Here is a 26,518-nt window from a genome sequence, read left to right as displayed (position 1 = left end):
AGGGGCTACAGGACTTTCAGCACTAAAATCAGAAGTCCCAGGCAATTCAGGACAAGTTGTTCACCCTGGCTTGAACTGTCTGTGCCTTCAACATCTTTCAGACCCTGGCTTGTCTCCCTTCTTGGCCAAAATGAGAGCAAGCCTTGAGCCTGGAGCCTTTGTCAGGCAATAGCTAGTATTTAATAAGTGTTTTCATTTATTTGTATAACTCCTCTCACCTTGTGGTATAAGCCGTACTGCTTTTTCCATTTATGGTAGAGTTATAAAGTTTGCTTATTGGATAAAAGTAATAACAAGGGTAGCTAACACTTGTTGAGTACTTACTGTGTGCTAGGTGCTGTTCTAAGGTTTTATTGGCAGTACCTCATTTAGTCCACACAGCAACCCCCTGAAGTAGTTACTGTGATTATCTCTGTTATGTAGATCAGGAAACTGAGGCACAGAGAGGGCCAGGAACTTGTCCAACAACACAAAGCCAGTAAATGGCATCCTCACCAACGCTTGTTGTTTCTTGTGCTTTTTTTTTTCTTTCAGGTTTTAAAACAAGCTCTAGCCAATTTTATTAAAGAAAACTTTTGTTTGATTTACTTTTCACCAGTCTGTTCTGGCATGCTTCGAATGATATCAGAATCACCTGGATCAATAATAGTCAGTGTGCACACTCTGTAGTATTTCCCACATGCTGTGCCCAATTCAATAGTATTGCCACTGTAGTCATGGACACCAGTTTTGGCCAACATGGCATAATATTCTATTTCAGATTTCCTCAAGGCTGGGCAGTTGTTGGCGAGGATGACCAGTTTCACTTTGCCATGTCGGATCATTTCCAGAGTCTGCTTGTACCCCAACACATACTTCCCACTTTTCATAATGAGTTGGAGCCTAGAGCTGTTGGGCTCCAGCGACTTTTTCATCTTCTTTGCGGCCACCATCTTCCTGCCTTAGGTGCGGGACGGACCCAACCAAAAGCAACCTCCAAGATGGCCGGGAGAGAGAAAGGCTCTTGTGCTTTTGGTTTTAGCCATTCTGACAGGTGTGAGATGATATCTCATTGTGGTTTTGATTTGCATTTCCCTCTTGATAAGTGATGTTGAGCATCTTTTCATGTCTGTTCCTCATCTGTATGTCTTCTTTGGAGAATGTCTGTTCATGTCTTCTGCTAACTTTTTAATTGGATTATTTGGGGGCTTTTTGGTGTTGAGTTGTATAATTTCTTTATATATTTTGGGTACTCTTTATTGGATATGTCATTTGCAAATATCTTCTCCCATTTGGTAGTTGTCTTGTAGTTTTGTTGATTGTTTCCTTCAGTGTTCACAAGCTTTTTATTTTGATATAGTCCCAATAGTTTATTTTTGCTTTCATTTCCCTTGCCTCAGGAGACATATCTAGAAAAATACTGCTACAGCCAATGTCAGAGAAATTATTGCCTGTGCTCTCTTCAGGTTTCACATTTTGGTCTTTAATCCATTTTGAGTTTATCTTTGTGTATGGTGTTAGAAAGTGGTCCAGTTTCATTCTCTTGCATCTGAGTGTCCAGTTTTCCCAACACCATTTGTTGAAGACACTGCCTTTTCCCCATTGCATATTCTTGCCTCCTTTGTTGGAAATTAATTGACAAGCAGGCTTTCTAAAGCCTACTTACCCCAGCCCTCTGGAGTGCCCTCTAGTGGAGGCAGGTCCCCTTAAATCATAAAGCAAGGAAATGCAGAGCAGAATGCGTGTCCCCTACAGGGAGAACATTCCCAAGAGAAAGGAAAGAGGAAAGGGCTAAGCCAGTCAGGTTGACCATTGTCAGAACCCACCATCTGACAGCCATTCCCCTGGAGAGTGAGGCAAACTATAAGAGACTTTTTTTTTTCAGAGTTTTTCTGCCATATGTTTCAAGGCTATATATATATTTTTTCACTCACACACCCTCTGAGATTTTATTTTTTAATTATTTTTTAAAATATGAAATTTATTGGCAAATTTGTTTCCATACAACAGCCAGTGCTCATCCTAACAGGTGCCCTCCTCAATGCCCATCACCCACTTTCCCCACCCTCCCACGCCCCATCAACCCTCAGTTTATTCTCAGTTTTTAAGAGTCTCATGGTTTGCCGCTTTCCCTCTCTGTAACTTTTTCCCCCTTCCCCTCCCCCATGGTCTTCTGTTAAGTTTCTCAGGATCCACATAAGAGTGAAAACATATGGTATCTGTCTTTCTCTGTATGACTTACTTCACTTAGCGTAACATTCTCCAGTTCCATCCACATTGCTACAAAAGGCCATATTTCATTCTTTCTCATTGCCAAGTAGTATTCCATTGTATATATAAACCACAACTTCTTTATCCATTTATCAGTTGATGGACATTTAGGCTCTTTCCATAATTTGGCTATTGTTGAAAGTGCTGCTATAAACATTGGGGTACAAGTGTCCCTATGCATCAGTACTCCTGTATCCCTTGGGTAAATTCCTAGCAGTGCTATTGCTGGGTCATAGGGTAGGTCTATTTTTAATTTTTTGAGGAAACTCCACACTGTTTTCCAGAGCGGCTGCACCAGTTTGCATGCCCACCAACAGTGCAAGAGGGTTCCCGTTTCTCCACATCCTCTCCAGCATCTAAAGTCTCCTGATTTGTTCATTTTAGCCACTCTGACTGGCATGAGGTGGTATCTCAGTGTGGTTTTGATTTGTATTTCCCTGATGAGGAGTGACGTTGAGCATCTTTTCATGTGCCTGTTGGCTATCTGGATGTCTTCTTTAGAAAAGTGTCTATTCATATCTTCTTCCCATTTCTTCACTGGATTATTTGTTTTTCGGGTGTGGAGTTTGGTTCTTTACAGATTTTGGATACTAGACCTTTGTCCGATATGTCATTTACAAATATATTTTCCCATTCCGTCGGTTGCCTTTTAGTTTTGTTGATTGTTTCCTTTGCAGTGCAGAAGCTTTTTATCTTGATGAGGTCCCAATAGTTCATTTTTGCTTTTAATTCCCTTGCCTTTGGAGATGTGTCAAGTAAGAAATTGCTGTGGCTGAGGTCAGAGAGGTTTTTTTCCTGCTTTCTCCTGTAGGGTTTTGATGGTTTCCTGTCTCACATTCAGGTCCTTCATCCATTTTGAGTTTATTTTTGTGAATGGTGTAAGAAAGTGGTCTAGTTTCATTCTTCTGCATGTTGCTGTCCAGTTCTCCCAGCACCATTTGTTAAAGAGACTTTTTTCCATTGGATATTCTTTCCTGCTTTGTCAAAGATTAGTTTGCCATACATTTTGGGGTCCAATTCTGGAGTCTCTATTCTATTCCATTGGTCTATGTGTCTGTTTTTGTGCCAATACCATGCTGTCTTGAAGATTACAGCTTTGTAGTAGAGGCTAAAGTCTGGGATTGTGATGCCTCCCGCTTTGGTTTTCTCCTTCAACTGAGTGTTGATGGGAAGGGGATGGGGGTGAGGGGAAAATGGATGATGGGCATTGAGGAGGACACTTGTTGGGACGAGCACTGGGTGTTGTATGTAAGCAATGAACCATGGGAATCTGCTCCCAAAGCCAAGAGCACACTGTATACACTATATGTTAGCTAATGTGACAATAAGTTATATTAAAAAAAAAAAAAGATAGCCATTCCCCTGGGGGGGGGGGAGTCAGGAGTCTTACATTCTGTGGCTCCTCCCACACCAATGAAACAATCATGTAGGAGAAGAAGCATGATGCCCCTAATGGTGCCTCAGTGAGGGCTGACCCAAGCCCTGTTGCAAAGCTGGCCTCTGAGGTGATGTACACCACCAGATGTGCCACACCCTAGTGACAGGTAGGGAGCTTTCAGGCTGCAGAGGCTGCCATGTAGTACCATGTAGGTGAGCACCCCTAACTCCTCTCTCTCCTGCCTGATGGAACTTCACCCTCTCTCTTCCTGACATGCCTAGTGGGCACCTGTTTGAGGAGCAGTCCTTCTGTGGACAAGACAAGCATCCAACTAGAAGTATCTGGTGTGAATTTTTTTTTTATGCAAGTTCCATTTAGGCAGCTCCAGTCAAGGAGCAAATGGCCTCCTAACTACCTCTTCCTCTGGGATCTTTCATGTAGATAGACAATGAAAGGAGGGGATGGGAACTACCATTGTTTGAGCATGCTGTTTGTGCCAGGTGTTTTATATATATAATATGTTGTTAAACTCAGACCATAGCCATCTAAGGGAGATATTTGTGAGCAACTGACACAGTCCACTTACTCAAAACAACTAATATTAACTAGTAAGTAAAGAAAGGGGACTCAAATAAAAAACTATCAGACGCCTAATCTATGGCAACTTCCATCTGTCTGGCACATATACCCAGGCCATAGAGGAGAGTGAGAATGTCCATCCTCTGTGCCTGCTCCTGTAGTTTGAGCCTAGGGGGTCCTGGCACTGCTTCTCGGAACAAAAATGCCCTGAGCTTTGGGGCAGGATGCTGGACAGCTCTACTCTGTATCTCTCTTTGTCTTCTTTCAACATGTGACAATCTTTATCATGTTTCATAACCTTGTCTATGAACAAGCCCCTTCCTCTGGTAGGAAAATACAGTACAAGTCTAGAATCTCTATCATAAGAAATGCCATGTTGTACACTGTGAGTCTTGAGACACTCTCTGACTCACCAAGTCTTGTGCCCTAAAAGGTCATAGATCCTGCCATAGTCACCCAGTCTGCCTCAGAGGCAGCATGGAGTAGTGGTTGAGACCCCAGCTTCTAAAGTCAAATGACCTGAACCAAGTCTCAACCTTGCAACTTATTGCGTGACCTTGGGCAAAATGATCTAACCTCTGCTGCCTTACTTTCCTGACATATAAAATAGGCTGGTCATGATGTGTCTTGTTCAAAGAATTGTTATGAAGATGAAATGGATTAGTGTATTTAAAGAACTTATTTGTGTATAAGTATTCAACAAATAATAACTATTATTCAAGCCCAGGTTAACATCAAGCACATGGGACTCCTCTATTTTGTGGCTCCAAATTGTCAGGTTTTTCAAAGGGCTGTCTCATCGTGATATTTTCAACCTGGGCTTGATTCACTGGTAGAAAGAATATAATGTCTTTCTGGGCTTCTCACCTAAGACGTCTTTCCTGTTTCCCAGCTGTGGTCCAACTAGTCCCTAATGTAGGTTGGAAGGTAGTGGTGATGAGGTTAAGTGTTGTTAGGAGGAACCTAGATGGCTGAATGCCAAGAGAACTCCCTAAAAAGCATCATCTTGGGGGATGTTCCAAGGTCCTAGCCCTATCCCTAAGCCTGGTCAGTGGCCTAGAGTTGATTGTTCACATGGAGACTGACTCATGATAATCAAACTCATAAGAGACTGAAGTATATAATTCTGAATGTCTGTGTGCTAATGTAGGGTGGGAGATAATCCTTTCCAGTGACCAAAATGCCTGGAAGATGAAAATTTTTCTCAGAAGGTAGAACGTTCTGAGGGGGTGTTTCACCTAGGCTAGAGCCTGATAGTAATTTCTGCCTACAACAGAGAGACTTTCCCAGAGCACAAGAGGGGTCTCTCCCCTGGAAGCCTTAAATCAGCCTTTGTCTTTGGAGTCCCGTTTTATTCTGGAGAAAGATGGGGTTTGCTGGAAGGTAGTTCAGAGAATCAAAGGAAAAAGTAGACAGGCAGGTATTGGGAAGGCAATCCCCAGGGCAGTGCTGGGGACATGACAGCAGGAACTTACCTTTTTTTTTTTTTTTCTAGAGCAGAGGTCTTCTCTAGGGCAAAGGTTTTTTGATGGTTCATCTCATCAGTTAAAAAAATTGTTTTAGTACGCACCTCCAATTTATGTGCATTTCTTTAAGTCATATTCATGAGCTACATTAATAAGCCAGTTATTTTATAAAACACATAAAAATAGAAATTTTGAAGGGTTGAGAAAGACGAAGTAATATATGAAAATCATGCTTTATTTTTTTTTAAACAGTGCCACTGGCTTTTTTTTCTTTCCTTAAGAGTATTCCTTACTGAGAGAGCTCATTATGTTTTAAAATCTCAGCTCTTTGGATAACCCCTCACTTTAATGACTGTCATGGTAAATGAGATACTGTAACAATCTCTTCTGGCAAGGAACCAAATCCAACTCAACTGGCTCAAGAGACTTTAACAGAAGAACTACTTACAAAAGATGGTGCCCAGGCACCCCAGAATGAGCAACAGCAGGAGGCTGTTACTAGCCCTAGCTGGAAGGGGCAGGAGAAAGAAATAGTGAGACCATAATCCAGTGACATGGGGATCCAGGGAAGAAGGTCCCTCCAGAATGAGCTGTAGTTAAGAAGGGATACATTCATGCCAGAGATGTAGTGCTGCAGCAAGTGGGAACAGAGAAGAAAATCTCCCAACCTCTCTCTCCTCCCACCTCCTCCTGGACCATTGGCCAATCTCAGGAAACAAGCATGGGAGCCCAAGTGATACATCTGGTAGATGTCATCTGGGAACATGGGCACAGAATAGATCAGGGGGAAGGCAGGGAGAGAGGGAGAGCAGGAAGAGGATAATGAGCTCAAATAGCTGATGTAGAAGAAGGGCATCTTTACTTACTGAATTGTAAGTAAAATTTTCAGTTTGATTCACCAGTTTGCAAAAAATGTTTGAGAGTTGCTTGTGGTGTGTGTAGTACCTTAGCAGTATCTTCATTCCACATTTTTTTTTGCAGGAGACTTTTATTTTGTTTTATTTTATTTTATTTTATTTTATTTTATTTTATTTTATTTTTAGGAGACTTTTAAGCCACTTGCCCATTTTATGATGGTTGGTTTGGTTAAACCTAGATAAATATATTTCACTAATCCACTTACTTGGGCACATACAAACTGTGTCATACTTCACTAAAGCAAAGGAATACATGAGGGTGCTGTTATGTCAATCCCTTAGCATTGTAGAATTTCCCCTGTACCTTCAGGACATCTCACAAACTGGATGTGACAGTGGCCTTTCAACATAGAGACTGAATGAAGGCCCCATTGTCAATCTGCTTATATAATACAAAGAAAGTAGAACTTAATAATAGTTTCCAGTTGTCTTCCCATGTTCCCCTGGATCATTTTGCTTATTCCATGGGCACTCATTCCTCACTCTGAAGACCACTGCTCTAGGGCAGAGCCCTGGCTCAACCAGGGTCCAGGGACTCTTAGTCTCTGTCCAAGGTCTTGGGAGAGAGAACATGATGGGCCCATTGTGGGTCAGTATTAATCAGCTGAGGACAGGCAATAGGATCATGGGGAACCATTCCTTATATACAGGGGTCCTTCCTAAAGAAGGGAAAATTGCTGAAAGCAGAAGTCTTTCCAAAGGATGTTGTTCTCTGTAAACTCATAATCATCCTCCTGTTCTGTCATCTGGAGACCCCGGTCAAGCCTCCTCACCCTTCAGCCACATTTACAGACAATTTCTTGAGTCACTTCCTTAGATAACTAATCATATCCCTTGCATGTGGGTTTTCCACGTGGTTGTATTGGAAGGTAGCTTTATTTCTTTGTTGTTGTCACCATGTACAGACAATTTCAACAGGTCTGAGGATCACAGGGCCTTACACTGATAGAAGCAGATGGTTTTTCAGCCCAGCAGAGAAAGAGCAGTGTGGGGATGGACCTCAAGGATCTGGCAAATTAGACCCAGAAACACTTGGCAAGTTGTCCCTGTCTCATGACTCCTACAGTCTATAAGAAGTTGCTCAGACAAAGTAAGCCTGCCTTTTTAGAGTCCTGGAGGGGAAGATTCCACTCGCTGAAATCTTTAGGAGCCTTCTTGTTTTGCTTGACAATAACAGGAGTGATAATAGTGTACTTCTTATCATTACTACAATAGCTATCATTTGTTGAACACCAGCTATATACCATGTTAAGTGCTTTACATATATTATCATATTTTTGATAGGTGAGATAGGTAAAAATATTATCTTTCTTTTGCTGATTATCTTTCTTTTGCTTGAAGCTCAAGGTTTTCTGAGGTTCATTAGTTAACTCAGGAAAGAGGCAAGGTCAAGGCTTGATTGCCCTTGGTTCAAAGTGCATGCAGCCTATCAGCAGACAGAATCTCACACTTGAAGCTCTCAGGCTAGGAGGAGGTAGTGGCTGGGCTGGTAAGACTTTTTTTTTAAGTTGATTTATTTATTTTAGAGAGAGAGAGATTGTGAGCAGGGTTGGGGCAGAGAGAGAGAGTGAGGGGAGAGAGAGAATCCCAAGCAGGCTCCACACCACCAGCACAGAGCCTGATGCAGGGCTTGAACTTATGAATTGTGAGATCATGACCTAAACCGAAATCAAGATTCAGATGCTTACCCAACTGAGCCACCCAGGTGCCCCAAGGCTGGTAAGACTGTTGAAAAGGTTAGGTCTTCATGGATTTATAGAGAGGTATTAAGGTAAGCTAGAACCATGGCAAGTTTGTAGCAGGTTATTGGTGGATATTGAGTGAGTCAATGAATGAACAGACACTCCTAGGTTTGAAGATAGAGTATATCTTCCAGTATCCATCCCTGGTGCTGAAATGAAGACAACACTATTAGTAGGGGTCCAGGTTCTAGGCTTGGCTCTGCTTCCAAATCATTTTGTGTCCTTGAGCAAATCACTTCTGCCTTCTGAGGCCTTAGTTTCCTCATCTGTGCACTGTTCATTCCCAAGGCCCAGTGATTCACCCCAATGGTCATATGACTGAGGTCCTCCTGGAGTATTGACATTGTCAGTTGCTGCATATGTGATAAGGAGGATTGCAGGTGTGTTAGAAGAATCAGCTATTATCCATTGTCTAAAAGCCCACACAGTGCCTTTCTGGGCAGTCAGAACTGGCACTGGGTCCAGAGTAAAGTGGAAGGGTGTGTATATGAGAAAACATTTGCTGCTGAAGGGAATGCCTATTCTTTCTCTTTCCTGTTAACAAGGCATTTGACTCATGCTTTGGACATTTGCTGTTCAGATCAGAGACGTGTTGTGTTTGTCACTAACAAAAGCAGCCTCTGGAGCCTGGTTCCTCTTCCCTCACACTACAGGGTCAGCTGCTTTAAGTCCTTGGGCTCTGGGAGCAGATGGATGTGAACAATGGAATGGGGTCCTAGGCAAAAAAGACTGGAAGTCCCTTGGAAGACATTTGGGACACCAGAATTTGGGGACCTCCAGGAGGCCCTGCATACCTCTTCAGAGCTTCCTAGGTGGGAGAGATCTGGAGAACCTGAGGAGACCCCCTAAAATGATTTGAGCAGCTAGCTACCCTCTGCAAAGCATGTTCTCTGATTGTATCTCATGTGATCCTCCCAGACGACCACATAGCCATATACTCTGTATAACCTCGCATGGATTCTCTGGATTTCATGGTTTTATGCATTATATGTAGCCTAACACCACCTCCTGTGCCCCTGCCCTGTCCCAAAGCCACATTGGATATTTGTGGGCCTTAGGCACTTTTGTCTCCATGGGTCCCTTCTTCCTTAAGAAATTTATTTTATAACTGTTGATATAAATACATTAATGTTATCTATCAGGACATTTTTTTGGCCTGAAAGTTTACTTTTTTTCCCTTCTGATTTTAAAAGAAATTAAAACATTTTCATGGGCACTATGCATGGTTCCCACCATACTTAGTGAATAAGTCAGCCCTGCCCCATCACCTTGCTTTTCAGAGCACAGTCTAGGACAAACAACGTCAGTATCACCTGGGAGCTTGTTGGAAATGCAGACTCCTGAGTGTGGCCTCAAACCTACTGAGTCAGCATCTGCACCTTAATGAGACTTCTGGGTGATTTGTATGCACATTATAGTCTGAGACATGCCACCTGGCACACTGTTCATGGTAGTACTGAGAGTATCTGAATCACAGGTCATGATACTTCAAATTACAGAAAGAAGTTTAATAACAGAAAACCCCATATGGAAGCTGTATCTAGCATTAAATGGCTGTATAAATGCCAAGAATTCCTGGATGGTCCTGTTTGCCAACCACAACTGGAGAAATGACACTTAGGGTGAGGGGGCACATATGTTGCTGAATTGGTTCTTTCAGCCTTCCTATGAAACACAGAGCCATCTCAATGGAGGAAGAGAGGGATGCAGGAGGCATGGCTCTCAGTGCCTCAACCCAGAGGTGACATACAATCTCTTGGCCAGAATTAGTGGCTGGGTCCCAACCAACAGCAAGAGAGGCTGGGAATGAAGAGGAACACAGGAATACTCAGAGAATGCTAACCATCTCTGCCAGAGGCTGGGGACTGGTGAGGCCTGATGCTCCCAGAGGTGAGAAATTAAAACACTATAATGCAGTCAACCAGGCAACCAGAGACTCCCGAGCTTGTAGAGTCCTAGAGAAGCTTGGAGAATTAACTCAGCGGGCAAATACGTCTTGCTTCTCCAAAAAGGGGAGGGGAACACAACTGGGCAACAGAGGAGCACAGTTTTGGCAGCCAGGGTCATCCAGGAACGCTTGGCATCCACACACCCACTTATATGTTCCACATGGGATTTTCTGTTATAGAACTTCTTGCCAGAAGATAGAGGTGGGTATCCCAACTTGCATTAGACTTAGCTCAGCAAGGTGTACATTCAAAGGCACTGAGATTTGGGGCCTGTTGCAGAAGCTACTGTTAATTATCCTAATTCACTACCCAAGCACCTTTGTCATAGGTACCCTCTCCCATTTCCTCAAAAGGGGAACATACTTACCACCTGTCACTGGTGCTGTCCTACTATCCAGCCCCTCTGCCTGCTTAGTGCTCTAACTCCACCCTTCTCTGTGGAGAAGGCCCTGGATTAGAGCCTTGTTATGTTCTATGTTATAGGGGAGGAAACTCAAGATCCCACTGGAAAATGAGGAAGTTGGGTGTAAAATCTGGGTCTTCTGAATCTTATGTGCCTGTCTGTAACGGGCTGGCCTTCCCAGCCATCAAGGTTAAGAAGGGCTACTCCTACGGAACCTTGGCTGGCTTTTATGGGGCTTCCTGCTGTCTTGGTTAAGAGGTTTTATAAACTGAGAGGATGCTGTTGGCCTATGGGCAGAGAGTGCCATGTGCAGACTGCTAGTTCTGAGGGAATATGTGAGGAATCCCTTTTTGCAAGGCTTGTGAAGGACTGACAATGCCAACTAACAGTGAGCACTGACTATGTGCCAAATACTATTCTAAGAAGTTTACCTGTATTATATAATCTACATAGTTATCACCATCTGTGTTTCACGTATGAGGAAACTGAGGCAGGGACAGATGGAGTAATTTGCCCAAGGTCACCCAGCTACTGTGCAGCAGGGCTGGGAAATGATCCCAGGCAGCCTGGCCCCAGAGTCCATGTGCACAACCGCTCTGCTTCTCACCTCTGGCTCCCCACCAGCCTGAGAGGGCCTGGGGCATCTGTGATTAGGCTTTGAGGAAAACACATTGAGATACTCCTTGAGAAAACATTCATGGTCAAATAAGTTTGGGAAACATTCTATACTTTCTTTCTTTCTTTTTTTAATTTTTAAGTTTATTTATTTATTTATTTTGAGAGAGAGAGTACAAGCAGGAGAGGGTCAGAGAGAAGGAAGACAGAATCCCAAGTCAGCTCCATATCATCAGCACAGAGCCCAATGTGGGACTTGAACTCATGAACCATGAGATCATGACCCGAACTGAGATCAAGAGTCGGATGCCCAACCAATGGCACTGCCCAAGTGCCCCTGTACTTCCCTCTTGAAGATTTATCTTGCATATTGGCTTCCTAAAGGCTGATAAGCCCTACAGTACAGAAATCTGTCCAATGCTGATGTTCCCAAATGTACTTAAACACGGAAACCTTTATTTTCACAGCTACTAACAAAATCACCCAGAAAAAGGGTTGCAGAGAATACTCTTTGGAAACAGCTAGCAAGAGACATTCTTACTTGAGTGCACACAAGGTGGGTCATGTGGCATCTAGAAAGCCCTTGCTGCTTGTAGAACTGCCAGGGCAGGCTCTAAGTGGGCCAGTCAGCCCAAAAAGCTTCTCCCTGGGAGGCAAACAGTGTCTAGAGTGGGTACAGGATGGGCTCTGCTAGTTTCTAGTCCTTCTTGGCCACCCTTAGGTGTCCCTATGGACAAGTCACAGCACCACACTGAGCTTCACTTTCCTTATCTGCAAAATAACATTTGCCTCCTTCTGCAGTCAGGGGATTGAGTGAGCGAATATACCTAAAGTATCAGACACATGGTATGCCTTTGATGAATGGTGATTGTTCCATTCTTGCCTTGTTCCTTATAGTCTTCTAGTCCTGTTTGGACATAGGACACTAGGATGGGAAGTTCCAAGGAGCAGGCTGGAGGTCATTGTGCCTTTGTTTTATGCTCCAAAGAGGTCAGGTGACTCTAGTCCAAGAGACAGCTTCATCCTGAGTAGGGGAGGAGATACTCTCGGGTGGAACAACTTTTTGAGAACTGAGGTTGAGCTTATGGGACATGCTCAGAGTTAGTGTCATATCAACATCAAAAGGGAGCATTAACTCAGGATTCCAGAAGACTCTTGAAGACCCAGAAAAGGCAAAAGTTCATCTCCTTGGTATAGGCAAAAATGTTTAAATATAATTGTAAATGAAGTGCCAACTGGCAGAGTGTAGCAGAAATCTGTGCCAGCATTGATTGGTCACCTAGCAAGGGGCATTTCTAAACAATGGTGGATCTGAGAATAAATTTAGAAGGTGATTATTTTTTAAAAAGACCTTGGACAGAGAGGCTGATAGAGAGAGAGCCACTGTGGTGGTACACAAAGGACACTGGAGTGGGAGTCAGTTTTATCTGGGACCCTAATGGCTGTGACCTTGTCAAGTCCCTTCACCCCACTGAATCTCAGCCTTCTCATCTGAAAAACAGATATAATAGAATCTACTCTGTAGTGATGTTGTGAGGAACAAACTAAACAGTGGATTTGAAATAGTTAGACAATAGGAAACTCTAAATAGTAAGAAGTTGATATTAAAGACTAGGAATGCCCTGTAAGGATTGCCATCAGGAGACAACAATCAAGATGAAATAGCTCCCTTATAAAAAGCTGATGGACTCTTCCAAGATGAAGTCAGCCAAGCAGATCCAGGATGTAGATGAGGGCTAGAGATGGGAAGTGTAGGAGGCTTCCTGGTAAACATAGAGTTCCCATATGACCCAGCCATTGCACTCCTAGGTATATACCCCAGAAAACTGAAAACAGGTGTTCAAATAAAACTTGTACAAAAATGTTCATAGCGGCACTATTCACAATGGTCAAAAAGTGGCAATGACCCAAATGTCCATCAACTGGTGAATATGCATGAACAACATGAGAGATATCCTTGCCATGGAATATTATTCAGTCATAAGAAGGAATGAAGTACTGATATGTTCTACAACATAAATGAATCTTGTAAACATTATGCTACGTGAAAGACTCAAAAGACCACATATTGTATGATTCCATTTATATGAAATGTCCAGAACAAGCAAATCCATGGAGACAAAAGGCAAACTAGTGATTTCCAGGGCCTGGGCGGGTACAGAGTGGGGGTGGGGGTGGGTGTGGGGAGGAGGCATGGGAAGCAGCTGCTTGATGGCTATGATGTTTCCTTTTGGGGTGAAGAAAACATTCTGGAGCTAGATAGTGGTAATAGGTGTACAACAATGTGAATGTATTTAATGCCACTGAATTGTACACTTTAAGATGCTTAAAATTACAAATTTTATGTTATGTATATTTTACCACAATTAAAAAAGTTTCCTGGTGAAGAGGAAATGTGATTCACACATTAGGATCCTTTCTCCTAGAGTAGAGTGAAGGAGAGGGTGGAGGATTCAGAGTTTGTGAGGCGGGAGCTGGGGTCTTGTGTCAATAGATTCACCAAGGGCCTATGGTAGGCAAACCTTGTGTGAGGGCCCCAGGGAGATCCAGAATCAACTACAACATGCCCCCTGCTCTCAAGATGTATATTCATTATTCTTAAGTAAGGATAGGCTGACAGGTAGTATATATAACAAGGGAGTAAATTCAGGGGAGTGAGACATTAATTCTGCCTTGGCCATATGTGAAGACTTCTTGGAAAAGAAGATAATTGAGTAGGTGGGATTTTGGCAGGTAGGTAAGAAGTGGAAGGTTTTCTGGGGAAAGGCACAGGGTCAGAGAGTAGAGAAGCATTGCAGAGTAGGGGATAGGGTTGATGTAAATCAGGCACAGTATGCACAGAGCCATTGGAGATGGTTGTGAGAGGTAAGCTCGAAAGGAATTAGGGTTGCTAAGAAAGTAGATCTTAAAAGTTCTCATTGCAAGAAAAAAAATTTTGTAACTACATATGGTGACGGATATTAACTAGAACTATAGTAGAGACCTTTTTTGCAATATATACAAATATTGAATCATTATGTTGCACACCTGAAACTAATTTAATGTTATATGTCAATTACACCTCAGTTAAAAAAGAAACACAAGAGGAATTGGGGTCAGGTTGTAGAGGGTTTTGAAGGTAGAGCTGAGGAAGCCAGGACTTGCTCTCCAGACACTGGTGAGTCAAGAAGTCCTGTAAGCTGAGGAGTAACATGACTAAGCCCGTGCAGAGAATGATCAGTGTGATGGAAGAAGGACTGAAGGGAAAGAGACTGAGGATGGGGATATGAGCCCTGGCAAAGTCTCTATGAATCAAGAAAGGCCCCTCCAGACCAATGGCAGTAGGAAAGGGGAAGGGTAAGCCAAATCCAGTGAGTTTTGCATTAGCCAAGATTCTTGTCTGCATGGAACAGAAACTTATTCAGGTTAGATTAGGCAATAGCCAGGATTTTCTGGGGTACATAACTGACAGGTCTAGGGCAGGTTCAGATGCAGTTGGATGCATGGGGCTCATCCCCTCTACTTCTCAATTGTCCTTGGTATTGGATCTCTTCTCAGGTGGCTTCTGCCTCATGATGGCAACCTGGCACTTACAGTTCCCAGCTTATATCCTATCCTCTCAGAAACCCCAGCGGCAAGAAGTCTCCCAATTGTTCCAATGAAAGTCACCGAGATGACTTTACTGCTCAGTCAGGGTCATGTGTCCATCCCTTGATCACCAGGGCTAGGGTCATGGGGTGTTCTGATTGGCCAGGCCTGTGTTACAGCCCCACTCCCATAGTGGAGTCAGCTATCCCCACCCCAAGCACAGGCGCGATGAAGATGCTGCTGCTGTTACCAGAAGAAGGGGGACTGGGCCACCAAATGGGCTCAAACTGCGGATGTCTCTCCAAGGCACTGACTCTGCGCCAAGGCATTTACACATCTCATTTCATCCTGTCAACAATCCTGAGATAGAAGTGATTATGTCCATTTTACAGGGGAGGAAACTGTGGCATAGCCCACCTTGTCCCCCCTTTCCCCCTATAAACACTTTTTCTGTTCTGTGCTGCATGGGCATCTCTTAGAGAGGTAAAGTGGGACCACTCGAGAGTCAGCACAAGGGTCACAGCCAAGAACATGAGAGCAAAAGTGCATGATCTATAAGCAGAGAGACACTCAAACTGCATTTTCAATCTCAAAGTGCAGTGGTTATAGATCTTAACCTTTTAATTGTTAGGAGACTGGAGGTCAGTCTCCATGATGTGGGAGAGATGCTCATGCCCTGTGTCGCTCTTGTCCCATGGGCAAGGATCAGGGAATCAGGGTTGATCGGGAGTGGGGGGCTGGTGTGTGTTTGTGTGTGACTCTCTAGACATGGATATAACCTGGTGGTCACTTATTGCAGACACTGTACAGGGAACAGAATTACTTTCCCTGTTGAGCTGAGATTCCCTCTCATGCTGTCAGCATGTCATACCGTCAGCAGTAGAGGAGCCACAAGACAGGGGAAATAGGCAACACATGATGGGCCAGGTCTGGATGGGATGGAAGCAGAATAGAACAGAATGTGTTTTGGGAACTTCCCAGCTGAAAGCCCAGAGGAGTAGGGCTGGTGTGCTTGTAATAGTCACATTCCTCTCTGTTTCCAAAGCCAGTCCTTCCTGATAAAGGAGAAAGGGTAGGGGGAATCTCCAAACTGAGGGATGAATCCTTTCCTTGAGCCTCATTTTAGAGAGACTTCAGAGTGAGAATAAAAGATGTTATTCCCATTTGTGCCCATCCTTGTAAAAACATAACATATATTTGAATTTGAAATGCCTCAGGTGAGACATGGTGCACCCTGCAAAACTGATTTGACTTTTGGGAATGTTGCGTGTGTTGAGTGTGGTGCAGTGTGAATGTGTGTATGCATGTGTGCACACGTGCATGCATGCAGCCTGTGTACTTCCAGAGCACCTTGAACTACAGCATCCCAGCTCTCACTACCCATGCTTATCGTTGCCTGATTACTGCTGTGCTTCTAATTGCTGAGCTCAGTGGCTCAGTCTGCCTGGTTTACTACTGAATACAGAGTTTGGCTTCCTAGGTCCTCAGTAAATTTTGCTAAATGGAAGAATGGATGACTGATCTGCACATGCATTTGGTGAATTTCTCCTTCTTTTTGAGTATAGTTTTGCCTCTGTGTCTCTTATGTGTCTGTCTCTCTGAGCTCACATCCCTTGTCCCTGCATCTCTATCTCTCTTAGTCTTTTTGTTGTCCCCCTCCTTCTTCATTTCTCTCCAAATGGCCCCATCCTAGAGACATACACCCAGATACCATCTCTTTTCCTCAACCCATTTTCTTAAATTACATACATTTGGGAATTTTAGGTATGGAAGAAAACTTGGAAATCGTGTGGCTTAATTTCCACCTTTTTTGTTTCAGGAAACTGTATCCAGAAAGATTGCTATGTAGTAAGGGCCAAAGGTAGTTTCCTTATTGTTTTTTTGTTTTTTTTTTTTGCAGAAAGTTTTATTTTTAAACAGCCTTATTAAGATATAGTTCACATACAACTGAACTATATCTTAATAAGGCTGTTTAAAAATAAAACTTTCTGCAAAAAAAAAAAAAAAAAAAAGGTTAGAGTGGGAGAGAGCCAAAGCATAAGAGACTGTTAAAAACTGAGAACAAACTGAGGGTTGATGAGGGGTGGGAGGGAGGGGAGGGTGGGTGATGGGTATTGAGGAGGGCACCTTTTGGGATGAGCACTGGGTGTTGTATGGAAACCAATTTGTCAATAAATTTCACATATATAAAAATAAATAAATAAAAAAATAAAAAGTTAAAAAAAAGAAAAAGATATAGTTCACATACAATATCATACAATTAACCTACTTAAAATGTATAATTCAGTGATTGTTAGCACATTCAGAGAACTGTGCTGCCATCCAGAAAATTTTCATTATGTAAAAAGAAACCCTATACCTATTAATCATCATTCCCAATTTCTCCCATCCTTCCAGCCCTAAGCAACCATTAATCTACTTTCTGTCTCTACAGATTTCTCTATCTATTCTTGACATTTCATATAAAGGCAATCATGCAATCAAACAATATATTGTGTTTTGTGACTGGCTTCTTTCACTTAGCATAAAGTTTTCAAGTTTTATCCATATTTTAGCATGTGTCAGTACTTTATTCCTTTTATGGCTGAATAATATTCCACTGCATTAATATACCACATTTTATTCATCTGTTAATTAGTTGGACATTTCATTTGTTTTCACTTTTTGACTATGGATCTATGTTTAGCATTATGAGAACTGCCAGTGTATTTTACAAAGTGACTGTACGATTTTACATTTCCACCAGCAATGCATAAGGATCCCAAGTTTTCCACATCCTTACCAATATTTGTTCTTATCTGTCTTTTTTATTGTATCCATTTTAATGGGTGTGAAGTGGTATCTCATTGTTGTTTTTGATTTATACTTCCCTTATGGCTAATGATATTGGGCATCTTTTCATATATTTATTGGGCATTTGTATATCTTCTTTGGAGAAATGTCTATTTGATTCTTTTGGCCATTTAAAAAGTATCTGTCTTTTTAAGAGTTCTTTATATATTCTGGATTCAAGTCTCTTATTAGATATATCATTTGTAAATATTTTATTATATTCTATGGGTTGTATTTTAACTTCTCAATGGTACTTTTCACTGTGCAAAAGTTTTTAATTTTGGTGAAGTTCAATTTATTTCTTTTTTCTTTTGTTCCCTGTGCTTTTGGTATTGTATCTAAGAAGGTATTGCCTAACTCAAGAACACAAAGATTTACTCCTATGTTTTCATCTAAGAGCTTTACAGTTTTACCTTTTCCATTTAGGCATCTGATCCATTTTGAGCTAATTTTTGTGTATGGTATAAGGGAGGTGTCCAATTTTATTCTTTTGAATGTGGATATCCAGTTGTTCCAGAACTATTTGTTGAGGACCATTCTTTACCCATTGAATTATCATGGTACCCTTGTTGAAATCAACTGACTATAAATGTAAGGATTTACTTATGAACTCTCAATTTTCTTCCATTAATCTGTATGTTTATCCTTGTATAGTATTGAGTGTCACACTGTCCTACTGTAATTTTATATATTAGCTTTTGAAATTGAGAGATGTGAATTATTCTTTTTTTCCTTCTTTTTTCAAGATTGTCTTGGTTATTCTTTTTTTTTTTTTTTAATTTTTTTTTTTTCAACGTTTATTTTTGGGACAGAGAGAGACAGAGCATGAACAGGGGAGGGGCAGAGAGAGAGGGAGACACAGAATCGGACGCAGGCTCCAGGCTCTGAGCCATCAGCCCAGAGCCCGATGCGGGGCTCGAACTCACGGACCGCGAGATCGTGACCTGGCTGAAGTCGGACGCTTAACCGACTGCGCCACCCAGGCGCCCCTGTCTTGGTTATTCTTAGTCCATTGCATTTCCATATGAAATTGAGGATCTGTTTGTCAATTTTTGCAAAAAAAAAAAAAAAAAAGGCAGCTAGGATTTTAAAGGGTATTGTGTTGAATCTGTACATCAATTTGGGGAATATTTCTGCCTTAACAATATTAAGTCTTCTGACCCATGAACATGGGATGGTGTTCCATCTATTGAGGTCTTCTTTAATTTCCTTCAACAATGTTTTGTCGTTTTCAGAGTATATGTTTTTAATTTCTTTTGTTGAATGCGTCCCTAAGTATATTAAGCTTTTTGATGTTATTATTATGTTTCTTTAATTTCATTTTCAAATTGTTCATTGCTAGTGTATAGAAATATAGTTGGTTTTTATATACCAATCTTGTATTCTGCAACTTTGTTGCATGCATTTATTAGTTCAAATAGATTCTTAGTGGATTCCTTAGGATTTTATATATACAATATTATTCCATTTGCAAGTAATGGTAGTTTTACTTCTTTGAAACTAGAATTCTTGGGTCCTTGTCCAGGGCATGTTTATTTCATTAGAGGGTCCTAAAAGGAGCTTTGTGTTTGACTTGAGAAATACTAAAGCTGTTATTCCTCCAAATTCATTGACCCCAATTCCTAAGGTTAGGTGTTTGAAAGAGATTTGAATTTAAACCTGATACAGCCAAGAAATTAATAGCTGCAGTAGGGGCAACTGGGTGGCTCAGTCAGTAAAATGTCCGACTTCGGCTAAGGCACGATCTCACGGCCCGTGAGTTTGAGCCCTGCATCAAGCCTACTTCAGATTCTGTGTCTCCATCTCTCTCTGCCCCTTCCCCTGCTCATTCTCTCTCTCTCTCTCTTAAAAATAAACAAACATTAAAAGATTTTAAAAATAGCTGCATTAGTTTGTTAGGGATTCCATAACAAAATACTATAGACTGGGTGGCTTAACCAACAGAAATCAATTTTCTCAGAGTTCTGGAGATGTCCAAGATCAAGGTGTTGGTAGATTTGGTCTCCTTCTTCAGCTTGCAGATGGCCACCTTCTTTCTGTGTCATTACAGGGCCTTTCCTCTGTGTATGTACATCCCTGGTGTCTCTCTGTGTGTCCAAATTTTCTCTTCTTATAAGAGTACCAGTAAGATTGGATCAGGGCTCACCCTAACAGCCTCATTTTAACTCACCCTTTTAAGACCAATATCCAGATACAGTCACATTCTGAGGTTCTGGGGATTAGGGCTTCAATATATGAATTTTAGGCACAGTTCAGCCCCAACCAATAGTCTTATGGATTTTCTTCTGAGAGAGCTGATCTCTGGTTAGTTGCAACTAGTGAAGCCAGAATTTGTTTAAATAACACATTCATATGACCACTAAATGACACTGGCCTGCAGCCTGAATTAAAAGGCACTGCCTATATAGTCCCTGAGATAAAGGATCCTTATGTGTGGTTTTGCGTGTTCCTTGAGTTCAATTAGTCAATCTTCTCCACAGCCACATCAGGGAAGGTCAGTAACCAGCCATAGACATGCATGTAACATCTAGAACCTCTATAGTGACTGCTTTTTAAAAAAAAGCAGAAGCAATTCCAAATCCTGATGTGTAAACAGGAGGGTAATGAACTTGCATGAGGTGCCCTTCCGTGAAGTGAAATTTGAAGTTCTTAAATGGAAAGACTGTGAAGTGAACTTTAAACTTCTTAAAAAGCTCACTCTAATTTTGTTCTCTTTTGAGTGAAGAATCAGTTTGGAAGCTCAAGATGTAACAATTCTTTGCTCTGTACTTCTTATAGTAGCCAAAGTCCAATCTCGCTTATATCAGTGGGAACTCAAAATCAAGATTTTCCTCCAGGTCATCTGAGCTGAGGCATCATCCCACCTTGGCTGGTGGACTTATCTCCCTCTTTGCACAGTTTCTGCTCCCTTTTTCAGCATTATTTTTAACTCTCTTGCCTTTTGAGTGTTTTTATTGACATCTGGCCACAAACCCTTTTAGGAAGAAGGCAGTTATAAATCACCCACAGAGAAATCAATAAAAAACAGTTCAATCCACAGTGACACTGATTTGTCCCCAGATAACCAGCGTCCTGCAGGCTCAACAGTAATACCCATGGGGGTATCTACAAGAAGGGTGAAGGGCAAGGGGGCACTACATTCTGAGAGAGGGGGTGAGCTGCCAGCTCCCAGAAGCTCAAGGAAAGGATGGACTTGGCTTCCATCCACACACTTCTCATCCAGCCTCAGGGGAGAGCTCTGTGTTTCCATTTCATCCAGCTCAGATTTTTCCAACCACATCAGTGGCATTTTCTTATCTTCTGAGAATCTGCTTCAGAGCTAAAGTATCTTCTTCGAGCCTCAAGAAAGGGCAGTAGGAATGAATTGTTGTATTTTTGGGGGATGGGGGAAGGCAGGAGAGTATGTTACTGTGGCACACAGGCATGGAAGAAGAAACTCTATCAAGCTGTCTGTTGTCAGGCCACTGCTCTTGGTTACCATGAACTGGGGGAGACCATCCCTCTGGCCAGAACTCCAGGGAGTCAAAAGTCTGAAAGTCATTGTACAGAAGCTAAAAGCTAGGCCCAGAGAGAGATGCCACTGGCCCAAGCTCACAGAATGGTTTCATAACCAGCTCATGAAGAAATGGCCCCATTGCTTTGAAATCCTAGTTCTATTCCAAGAGGAGCTTTGCTCAGAAAATGCAAATTCATGAGGAGTCAAAGCTAAAAAAAAAAAGGAAATCTACAGAGAAAAAATATCAGTTAGTTCACTTTTTAAAAATGAGTACATCAAATTGCCCATTGTAAGGACTGTGAGTGTCATAAGACCATTTGCACCAATCATTCATGCCCTCTTGGAAAATGGGACTATATTAACCTTTGGAAGAGAATTTCCTAGAAGGGGCTTTTCCTGTTTTTTCCATTAGTGAAAATATTCCAACGGCAAGGCCCAGGGTGCTGGGGTCAGGTGGTAGGAGGTAGAGAGGCTGTGTGTGGCACACTGAGGGCAGGGCCTCCCTGAACCAGGAACTCAGAATCAGGGCTGCAGTGAAAACCTCAGATCCCATCAATGCCTGATTTTACTTCTCAGTTGTCCCTAGTTCCTCCAAGTTGTGTACCTCTATTACCTCAGCCCTTGTCCTATAAGAAGTCTTACCCCTTTTCTCCTTAAGGGCTTTTCTGGAGATACGCGCATTTATACTGCGTTAAGGAATTATTTGGTTCAGTTCAACATTTGTCAAAAACTAATTATGTATCAAGTGCTGGGGATACAAAGATGAGAAAGGCTGGGTTTAAAAAATTTTTTTTTTTAATTTTTATTTATTTTTGAGAGAGACAGAGACAGAATGTGAGTGGGTTAGGGGCAGAGAGAGAGGGAGACACAGAAGCAGAAGCAGGCTCCAGGCTCTGAGCTGTCAGCACAGACCCTGATGCGGGGCTCAAACTTATGAGCTGTGAGATTATGATCTGAGCTGAAGTTGGACGCTCAACCAACTGAGCCACCCAGGCTCAGGGCCCCTGAGGGTTTTGAAGGATAAATAAGAGTCTGCCGTGAAAACCACTGAACTACTGTCAACCAAGTGGGAAAGATCAACTTGCAAACAAATAACTCCAATTATGTTAGGGCAGGGGATTGGCAAACCTTTTCTTTAAAAAGCCAAATAGTAAATATTTTAGGCTTTTTAAGTCAGATAGAGTCTGTCTCAGCTACTCAACTCTGCCTTTGCAGTGCAAAAACAGACATACGCTATACATAAATAAATGATTGTGGCTATGTTCCAATAAAACTTTATTTATATAAAAACAGTCAGTTGGTCAGATTTGGTTCACAGGTCATGGTTTGCTGAACCTTATGTTAGAGGAATGTCACAATAATATGCAAAACAAACAATAATGACAGTAATAATAATAAAAGCTACCACTCTGATAGCTTACTCTGCTAGAGACCCTATACCAGGCGCTGTCTATACAATTCACATATATTTGCATACTTCTTTTTCACAACAATTTGTGAGGACACTGAGATTCAACAGCCAAAGTCATAGAGTTAGGAAGTGACAAATGCAAGGTAAAACCCAACCCTGCTTGGTTCTACAGTCTATGTTCCCAAAAAAGTGACTTAAAACTCTGAAAAGAAATGGGCAGAAGGAGTTAATCTGGTGGGGATTGTAAGGTGGTTCCTAAAGGATGAGTAGAGTCTTCCATGGAGGTAGATGGGAGAGACAGGCCTTTGAGGCAAAGAGTAGCACAGAGGTTTGAAAGCACATGGAATATTCTGGAAACAGTGGTTATTAGGTGATGCTGGGGTGTGGGATACCTTGGAGGTAGTGGCTAGAGAAGAAACAAGAGAAGTTGATAGCTGAGAAGAGGAAGTGTGGCATGCATGCCAAAAACCCTGGACTTTATCTATGAACCATGCCTTTTCCAGCTCTAGTCTTCTGGATCTTCTGGATATGCTGCATCAGACTCTCTTGAGACTGTTTGCCATACAGATTCCTGGGCTCTGTCCCCAGATATTTTGATTCAGTAGATCTGGGATGGAACCAGGAGTATGCATTTTATCAAACACCTCAGATGATTCTAGTGAGCATTCTTAGATTTGGGAATCCATGCATGGAGAGCCACTGAAATGTTTTAATCAAGGGAGAAATGTAACCAAAATTGCTTTCGAAAGGCCACTTCCATTTAGAAGATGGATTATTTATCAGGAGAATAAACTTTCCCAGAGGTCCATTTCTGGTTAGTTATCAGCTTCTCTCATCTGGAAATGCAGATGAGAAATTCCAGAAGTTTCTGCATTTCCACAGGCTATTAAAGAATGACTCAGCTTAAACCCCAGATTGAACTCTATGATGTTGACCAAACAGTTAATTTAAGGAGAGATAGTATACAAATAACAAATTGCAATTTAACAAACCTTTTTGAATCTGATGTTGAGGACAGTATCTTCTCCATGATGAATCAGTTGGTGAATCGTTAGCCAGAAAAAAGTCTTCTGGTCTTCTGGTCCTGTGTCAGTGTTTCTTTTGTGGTGGTGGTGGTGGTTGACAACACTGATGCTGGGTTCTGTATTGCCTTAGAAGCCTCATCATGGTGTAATGAACAGACCCCTGGATTTGCAGTCCAACTACCCTGAGTTCAAATCCTGTTTACAGTGCTCAGTAATTGTGATGCCTGGAGCAAATCACTTGTCCTTTCTGAGTTTCAGTTTTCTCATCTGTAGAATGGGAATAATAATTCCCAGTCCTCATTGTAAGGACTGAATAAGATGAAGGATATAAAGAGTCAGATAGAGACCTGGTGCAATAAATATTGGTTCTCTTCTGTGGATGCCTCAGAATTGTTTTTATGCACTTCCCATCTTTCCATTGTGGATAACAACTCCCTGGAGAGAAATCCTCAATGGTTACTTCCTGTTTCATATTATTATGCAGCCACTGTTGCACAAGCCTGTTTAAAGAGGAACGCTTAAATTCACGTGCCTCGAGCCACCAGAGTTTGCTGTTGAGAGAGCCATTCCCAGGCTCCTGCCTTTGCCTTCCTCACCACCATTTCACATCACTGTTTACCATAGTTTGTTCTCAAGTGGTGTCTAAAGACTCAAATCCTATGGTTATTGGCATAGATTTGGATGCCAAGAGAACTGCTCCCTTTACATTACTTTAGCACATGGCTTTAGCACATGGCTTCTTGTGGCCACAGTCTCTGTCCAAGTTCTGAGTTGACCAAACTGCAAATGCATTTCAGTTCAGATGCCCTTAATGACAAAAAGACCCTGTCCCAGATCCACAACTGTCTCCCACCTCCTATACTCATCTCAGTGGGCAAGGTGTGAGCTTCTTCCTTGTCTAACAAACTGGAGTTCTCACCCCAAAATGTGGGGCTGAGGTTCAGGGTGGCAAGCCTGTGCACATGGCCTCACATTGCAGGTCTTGGGGCCTGCTTTCCTGGGGACGGTCAGCAGTGAGATCCCACCCAACTCTGAACTGAGGAATAGGTGGAGTGAGTTCCTGATGATCTGGAAGGAAGCAACAATGCTTGAAAATCATTTGAAGGTTGAAATTTGACTCAATAAACATGTTTATATTTACTAGGTTATCTTTTAGGCAGGAGCAAGGAGGTTGGCCAAACCCAGTTACTCCTCTGAAGCCTGAGTATATATTTAAAATGTACAGGTGTATAGTGGAAGGAAGGGTAGGAGCAGGCATTGTGGGGGTAGGGATTCAGAAGTTTGGGCTGGGATTTCTGGGAGAATGCTGATTCCATCAATATGGGCAGGGAATGCAAAAGGAGAAGCAGGTTCTGAGGAAAGAGGCATGGTGATACATTTAGTTAGGGAATAACTTAGGGCAAGCTCATTTGCTCTAGAACTGAGTATTTCAACTCAGACTCTCATGTAGGCAGCAGAGCAGTGAGGTGAGAGAAGCTTTGGTGTCCAGAAACACCCTGTACAGCCCAATTTACAAAGGCTTAGCTGTTTGTACCAACAGGAGTTCTTTGTTGCAAGTGCCAAAAAAGCCAGCACAAGGCAGACTAAGCAAAAAGAGGTATTCATTGGTTCTTGAAACATAAAAGGCCAGGGATATCAGGCATAGCTTGATCAGACCCTTAGATAACAGCCTCAGGACCTACTTTCTAGCTCCTTGCTATCCTCTCACATTGATTCCATTTTTAGACAATAAGGATTCTGTTTTCACCATCTTACATTTAAGATCTGCAGTTTACAATCTCTTTCCCAGCAAAATCTTATTGGTCTCATTGGCTCTGGGTAGGTCACATGCTCACCCTTAAGCCAATCACTGTAACTGAGGGGATGTGATGCAAAGATGCCCAAAGGCAGCCTCTGGCCCTGGGGTTGTCAATTAGACCCCTTACCTCTGATTGATGACTTCTCTGCATAAGCAACATAGACTCCAAACTCATGGGGTAGAAACTGGGGCTCAGGCTGGCAAATTAGCCTAATCTTCTACCAGAGAGATGGGAAGACTGAAGCCTGAGTGGTAAAGGAATCCATTGTCACACAGGTGGATGGTATCACAGTCTGCCCTTCCCTTCCCCAGAAAGCCCCTGTCACTGAGCCTCTGCAATCCTTTCTTTGGCCTCCTGAAGCACATATTAGGCCGGACTGTGCCCTAAAGCCCAGCACCAGAGCAGGAGTCAGAGCAGGAGTTGAGCCAGGTTTGGCTTCAGAGGCTATGGCCACTTTGCAAACCTTCATGGCTCAACTCTCTTGGTAGGGGTGGGGGAGATGGTTCCAGGAGAGCAGACACTAGGGTGATGGCACATTTGAGCATGTGCCACCACTGGCCATTTGGGGAATGCTTTGGCTAGTTTTCAAAGTGGAGTTGGAAGGGCCAGTGGGGATGTTCTGTGGCTCCCTGATGGATTCAAGTTAAAGCTGCAAGTCCCATTGATAAGATACTTTGCAAAGTATTCATGAATGGTCAAACAGAGACATGTAGGTGGCAGAGGAGGAGGCTTTTTGTGAGGTTTTAGGTGATAGAATCCTATGGGGAAAATCTGCACACCTGTGTGTCAGAGAAGACAGGAAACCCACTTACATCACTGAGAGAAAAACTCTGCTGTTAACCTGGGCAAGCTCAGTAGGGTGGGGCAGGTGAAGCCATCCACCTTATGCAGCAGCCCAGATGACATGTGCTAATGTCATTTAAAAGGAAAACAGGGCCTTGTCTTCCCCACTTCTCACAAGAGGAACTCCAAGGCCATGATAGGACCACAAGTGAAGTCAGCCCTGGAGGGGTCACTTGGCTTCCCAAGGCTCCCTCAAAAACCAGGGATCAAACTCTTCACCTCCCTGTTTCATAGAGTCTGTGACAT

At 42.4% G+C, this 26,518-nt stretch overlaps 2 protein-coding genes across 7 annotated transcripts in view; one reads left to right on the top strand and one right to left on the bottom strand.

Moving 5' to 3' along the window:
- The window catches only part of IRAG1 (inositol 1,4,5-triphosphate receptor associated 1), a 146,904-nt gene that overhangs the window by 32,138 nt on the left and 88,248 nt on the right, over positions 1–26,518 (top strand). The gene's annotated exons all lie outside the window — the stretch shown is intronic.
- On the bottom strand, positions 558–995 carry LOC115524832 (60S ribosomal protein L30-like). The gene has a single exon (XM_030331530.2). It carries the CDS (start codon positions 930–932, stop codon positions 585–587), a length of 348 nt encoding a protein of 115 aa, XP_030187390.1. The 5' UTR covers positions 933–995; the 3' UTR covers positions 558–584.

Source organism: Lynx canadensis, chromosome D1 (genome assembly GCF_007474595.2).
Source record: "Lynx canadensis isolate LIC74 chromosome D1, mLynCan4.pri.v2, whole genome shotgun sequence".
NCBI classification, from domain to species: domain Eukaryota; kingdom Metazoa; phylum Chordata; class Mammalia; order Carnivora; family Felidae; genus Lynx; species Lynx canadensis.
Note: the sequence above shows the minus strand (reverse complement) of the source record. Positions and strands in the feature narration are given on the sequence as shown.